This window comes from Brachycentrus maculatus, unplaced genomic scaffold (genome assembly GCF_059751285.1).
Source record: "Brachycentrus maculatus isolate JH-2025_06_01 unplaced genomic scaffold, ASM5975128v1 h1tg000388l, whole genome shotgun sequence".
Lineage (NCBI taxonomy): Eukaryota > Metazoa > Arthropoda > Insecta > Trichoptera > Brachycentridae > Brachycentrus > Brachycentrus maculatus.
In genome coordinates, this window is record NW_028281137.1 from 1,037,841 (window position 1) to 1,043,840 (window position 6,000).

A 6,000-nucleotide genomic window follows, 5' to 3' on the forward strand; every position below is an offset into this window, starting at 1 on the left:
ATTTTTATCATATAGGGTGGTTCAAAAGAAATAATAAATTTTATCCAAAATAAGTTAACTTTTCAGTATATATTTATTGTTTGGTCACTACGTATAACAGAACGTACCCATATAAGCTGCGACGAGAATTGAGCCAAATTGAGCGTAGATTGCGAATACTATAATCTGTGGAGTACGTAGAAGAGCCAAGAAGAAATGAGTAAACGTCAAACGAAACGTCAACAATATTATATTATTTGTTCTATTATCTGTCACAGTTAATTTGTTAATTGATCCTGGTTGAACTCTTATTCTTCAGTCAACGTCTTAACTTTTCGGGTCAACTCCCTTTTATACATTACCTATTCAATTCATGTTTGAAAGATTACTTTGAAAGTAACGAAGGAAATGGACTCATTTTAGTATTCGTCAACAGATTTAGAAATTGAATTTTGTGCTATAAAGTGATATTGTCCAATAAATATGGTAAGTATTTTAAAAGGCTAATGAAAAAAGCAGTAATATGCATATAATTATCTAGTGATGGTTTTCGTAACCCTATTTGTGTTATACTTATTATTATCATGTCGAAGTATGAAAGTAGTGTTGTAAATATTCCAGCGCGCTTGAAGGATGTCGGTGAATGGGAATGGTGAAGGAGACCGGGCGCTGGCGGGAGAGCGGCCGTACATGTGCAAGAACTACGCACACCATGTCATCGGGAACCTCAACTCGCTGCGCTACAGCGGCAAGTTCTGCGACGTGGAGCTGCTGTCGGGGGAGACGTCCATCAAGGTGGGTGCGGGAGCGGGAGGCGCGCCGCCGCCGTCCTCCCTCGCTCACTGACAGCGTTCTGTTGCAGGCACACCGCCTCGTGTTGTCCGCCGGCAGTGCGTACTTCGCGGCCATGTTCGGCGGCGGGCTGGCGGAGGAGCGCCGCTCGTCCGTGGCGCTGCCCGCCGTGCCGCCGCACGTCCTCTCGCTTCTGGTGGACTTCATCTACACAGGTATCGAGTTTGTAATGCGAATCCATAGCTCGGTTTCATATGCGTGACTGCCTTTATAAATAGTTGTTTGGTGTGATATCAGGTCAAGTGGTGCTGTCTCGAGGCAGTGTGCAGGAGGTGTTGGTAGCCGCAGACATGCTGCAGCTGCCTGATCTCGTGGCCGGCTGCCAGGAGTTCCTCATCCGAGAACTGCACTCCTCCAACGCTATCGGCATCTATATGTAACCGACATTCATTCCACTAATAGTCATTCTACAAATCCAATTTTACAATAAACTAAAAGAACCACCATTATTTGAATGGACCATTTCTCTAAAGTCTATAGGACTCTGGACCGCGGGAGTTCCATTAGAGTATTCTAATTATTCTCCCCCTTGCTTAACAGACATGTAACCATGAGAAGCCTATCTGAAGCGAGGCAATACGTCCACATTCTTCAATGATTGTTTAGACTTTGTAATGGATGTAAGAAGTGTTGTACTATGTTTTGAATATTGAAAGCATTAACTTTGTGGATCATATTGATATATTATTTCGAGAAATAAAAATACTTTGTGTTCTGATCCACTCACATTTTTATTAACCAACTAGTTTCGGCAACAACCTGTTGCCCTCTTCAGGGTTACATTTATTACTAAATAAATAGTAATAAATGAAACCCTGAAAAAATAGTAATAAATGTAACCCTGAAGAGGGCAACAGGTTGTTGCCGAAACTAGTTGGTTAATAAAAATGTGAGTGGATCAGAACACAAAGTATTTTTATTTCTCGAAATAATATAGTGTTTTACTAGTTCATTTCATTAGTTTTACTTTACAAAAGTTATTTTTCTGGACAGATATGACCGTCATTTCATGACTGAAGGGAATAATATTATCAATTGAACCGTCAGTTTCCAGTTGTAGGTTGGATCACCAATTAAATCATCCATTTATAAATTATAATTATTATGTGTATTGGGATTTTATTCCAAATTCCAAAACATCATCAATTACATGTGTTGTGGTTATTCCGTGATAGTATTGTTTTTTCCAATGTTTCAATCTGCGTTACAGGGGTTGTCCTATAGACCATATCCTGAGATAATGGCAGCTAAATAATCAATATAGAAGCTTATTTACGCTTAGTTGTAGTAAGCATGAGATGTAGACTACTCTTTTGAGTAGTCTCCAAACACGTTGATAAATAATAGTATGTACAGGTAGTGTTGATTTACTAACTTTCCCACCTACGCCTGCTCCACCGTATAACCATAATAACCCATCGGTTTTCCGCCTGTGCTAAGCAGGGTGCTGGGGTCCATGTACAGGTAGTGTTGAACACCTGCTCCACCGTATAACCATAATAACCCATCGGTTTTCCGCCTGTGCTAAGCAGGGTGCTGGGGTCCATGTACAGGTAGTGTTGAACACCTGCTCCACCGTATAACCATAATAACCCATCGGTTTTCCGCCTGTGCTAAGCAGGGTGCTGGGGTCCATGTACAGGTAGTGTTGAACACCTGCTCCACCGTATAACCATAATAACCCATCGGTTTTCCGCCTGTGCTAAGCAGGGTGCTGGGGTCCATGTACAGGTAGTGTTGAACACCTGCTCCACCGTATAACCATAATAACCCATCGGTTTTCCGCCTGTGCTAAGCAGGGTGCTGGGGTCCATGTGCAGGTAGTGTTGAACACCTGCTCCACCGTATAACCATAATAACCCATCGGTTATCCGCCTGTGCTAAGCAGGGTGCTGAGGTCCATGTACAGGTAGTGTTGAACACCTGCTCCACCGTATAACCATAATAACCCATCGGTTATTTGCCTGTGCTAAGCAGGGTGCTGGGGTCCATGTACAGCGTATCTTTTTTACTGTGCAGATATAAGTCTCGAAGTTTATTTGAGATTTGAGAAATTCAGCATTCCTGAGATAACTATAACCAATATTTTTCAATAAAATGCGCAATGTCTGGGACTCACTGCTTTACTCGACAAAAACCAAGTGTCGTCTCTTTAACGCCTGCATCCTAACAGTGTTGCTATACGGATGTGAGTCGTGGCACCTCACCAAAGCTCAAAGCAAGAAACTAGCAAGTTTTGAAAATAGATGCCTGAGGCGAATACTGGGTATAAAGTGGTGTGACTTCGTCAGGAATGAGGATGTGAGGAGAAGAACTCAACAGCCCCTCATACTGGAAGTCCTGAAGAGAAGAAGGTGGACATGGTTGGGACATGTCCTTAGAATGCCACCTGAGGGCATCAACCCCTCATGTCTCTTCTTCCAACCCCGAGGATTCCGGCGCCCCGGAAGGCCGCTGACGACCATTCACCAACTATACTCAGCGGAACTTCGAGACGCCGGACTGACCTGGGAGGAAGCCAAGGAGATAGCGCGTGACAGAGTGACTTGGAGACGACTCGTGTTGGCCATATGCTCCACCTAGGGAGCGAATATGGAAAGGAAATATTTTTTAACAAGCAATAATAATAATAAATAATTTTTTTGATAATTTACTTATCTCATGCGGCCCGCGGTTTATATTTGCGCAGCCCGTGACGTGTTTTTCATCTATTACAAATAGAAAAATTTCCTTTTTACTTTTTTTTTTTCGTAGAACATTATTTAATTTTTATAGAATCCCATCATAATGGGATCATAAAAATAAAATAAATCATTTTATTATTTATTAACAAGGCAACAAGTTTTCTATATAGTTTGCTGTAATAATTATAACAATAACGTCCCTGTATTTTAAGTTTTTCTTTAAAAAGTTTAAGCAATCGTTTCGGCCCTCCTTTATCTACTTAGTTATTTGGATTGGCGCAGGATGATATCTAGTTTGGACAGCCTTGCCAAGAATGAGGACTCGATATTGAACGTAATAAACATGTATCCATTGTCAGGTTTGCGGAGGCGCACAACTGCTCGGAGCTGGCGGCAGCCGCGCTGGAGCACATCCAGTGGAACTTCTGCACGGCGAGCGCCAGCGAGGAGCTGCTGCAACTGCCGGCGCCGCTGCTCGCCCGCCTGCTGGGCTCGGAGCAGCTGCGCGTGGAGTCGGAGCTGCAGGTGCTCACGGCCGCGCTGCGCTGGCTGGAGCACGCGCCCGCCGAGCGCCGCCGCCACGTGTTCCAGCTGCTGGGCGCCGTGCGCCTCGCGCTGCTGCCCGCCCACGACCTGGATCGCGCGGTGCAGCGCTGCCGCGACTCCTCGCTGCGCGTGGCGCTGCGCAACCACCGCGCCGACCTGGTACTGGTACCCTCTCTCTCCCCTCTCCGCTCGCTCTCGCTCCTTCCCCTCGCTCACTCTCTGGTTCGTTTGGCAGGTGTCGAGGAAGGGGGCTCTGGTGGAGCTGGAGGCCGCTCCGCGAGTTCGCGCGCGGCGCCTTCTCCTCCTGCTCGGGGGCTCCTGCCGCGAGCCTCCAAGAGCTGCCCAGAGAGCTATCGACACCACCTTCAACTCTGTTCTTCAGTATGACTCGCAAAAAGGGTACATGATTTTCCTACTCTATAAAATTACTCCTACTCTATAATAATTAATCTTTTTTAATGATTTTATTTATTGTGGCAGGGTATGGAAAGACCTATCCCCCATGAGCACCGGCCGCATTCTGCCGGGAGTAGCCGTCCTGGGGGGGCGGGTGTGGGCAGTGGGGGGTGAGCAGGGCAGCCAAATCTTGGCAGACGGAGAGGTGTACGATCCGCAGGTAGGTTTTTTGACCCCCTAGGTCGAGTGGCCGCATTGCACATAGTACAAAATGTCGTATCGCAGGCGGACTGTTGGTCACCCGTGGCGCCCATGAGTGTGGCGCGCTGCGAGTTCGGGCTGGCGGCGTGGCGCGGATGCTTGTACGCCTTGGGGGGGTGGGTCGGAGAGGACATCGGAGCTTCCGTGGAGAGCTTCGACCCCAACCGGGGTACCTGGATCCCCGAGGCCCCCATGCCCGAGCCTCGCTTCAGTATGGGCGTCGTCACCTACGATGGTAAGAGTCCACTCTACATTCTGCCATACCTCGCCATTGTTCCGAAATATTTATACGTATATTCCGTATCCAGGTTTGATATATGTAGTGGGGGGCTGCACGCACGCGGAGCGCCACCTGCGCTCGCTGCTGGCGTACAACCCGGTGACGGGGCAGTGGCGCACGCTAGCGCCGATGCGCACCGCACGCTCCCAGGCCGGCGTGGCCGTTCTGGACAACTTCTTGTATGTGGTGGGCGGCAACAGCAAGTCGCAGGAAGTGCTATCCAGCGTGGAGAGATACAACTTCGACGAGGTAGGTTGTGGAGGGTGCTGACACAGTGCCGAGTGTGGGAGTGTCCGGGTGCTGACAGGTCGCTACTTGCAGAATACGTGGTCGAGCGTGAGCTGCATGTCGGTGGGGCGCGCGAGCCCCGGAGTGGTGGCGGCCGAGGGCAAGCTGCTGGTGGCCGGGGGCGACCAGCTGCACGAGGCGGACGCCTTCTACCGGGCGCGCGCCTCCATGGCCTCGGCGGAGCAGTACGACCCACGCCGCGACGTGTGGAGCTCCGCCCCGCCGCTGCCGCAGCCGCGCTCCGAAGCGGGCGCTGCAGCCCTCTGACCGCAGTCGTTCCCACGGACTCGTGACTATGCCTAATGTAATCTCAGCCTTCTCACCGTTCTTCCTTCCGAGTGCAACTCGTTACATGTTCAATATATAATGCATACACATGTAGGAATGTCATTATATAGTACGTATAATATTCAACTTAAGAATTTAGATATTTTTTATATCCTATTAGGTAAGTTTTTGTATGTACATAAAAATAAATTAATAATGTGTTGAATTTTTATTTCTTAAAAACCAGAGGTAATTAAAATCACAATTGTTGTGATCATCTAATTTAAAATTTTAGACATATGAACATTGAAATTTCCTAAACAAGAAAAAATATAAAAAATGAAGGGAAAAAATTCATGTTTTACTATATTTAATTTTTTTTTGTGGTTTGACTTTGTGAGGATGAAGAGATAAGGTGTAGGACGCAGCAAATCTTGGTCACAACTG

The 6,000-nt window shown here is 47.1% G+C and overlaps 1 protein-coding gene across 3 annotated transcripts; it reads left to right on the plus strand.

Moving 5' to 3' along the window:
* Positions 1 to 169: 169 nt before the first annotated feature.
* Positions 170 to 5,779, plus strand: LOC148303071 (actin-binding protein IPP). 3 transcript variants are annotated; one of them, XM_088270653.1, is made up of 10 exons: positions 170 to 465; positions 601 to 774; positions 842 to 986; positions 1,069 to 1,207; positions 3,875 to 4,220; positions 4,297 to 4,460; positions 4,542 to 4,677; positions 4,743 to 4,953; positions 5,027 to 5,247; positions 5,320 to 5,779. In XM_088270653.1, the coding sequence occupies exons 2-10, from the start codon at positions 613 to 615 to the stop codon at positions 5,551 to 5,553; spliced, it is 1,758 nt and encodes a 585-aa protein (XP_088126779.1). In that variant the 5' UTR covers positions 170 to 465; positions 601 to 612; the 3' UTR covers positions 5,554 to 5,779. The 3 variants fall into 3 exon arrangements, with proteins under 3 accessions (XP_088126779.1, XP_088126778.1, XP_088126780.1); XM_088270652.1 differs by having other exon boundaries at positions 601 to 986; XM_088270654.1 differs by lacking the exon at positions 601 to 774 and having other exon boundaries at positions 328 to 465.
* The last annotated feature ends 221 nt before the right edge of the window (positions 5,780 to 6,000 follow it).

What these genes read in the sequence shown, in the direction of transcription:
- LOC148303071 (XM_088270652.1), top strand. Translation starts at nt 623, where the DNA reads ATGGGAATGGTGAAGGAGACCGGGCGCTGGCGGGAGAGCGGCCGTACA. An exon ending in GGTGGACTTCATCTACACAG is followed by an intron (nt 987 to 1,068) that starts GTATCGAGTTTG and finishes GTGTGATATCAG; the next exon opens with GTCAAGTGGTGCTGTCTCGA. An exon ending in CAGTATGACTCGCAAAAAGG is followed by an intron (nt 4,461 to 4,541) that starts GTACATGATTTT and finishes TTATTGTGGCAG; the next exon opens with GGTATGGAAAGACCTATCCC.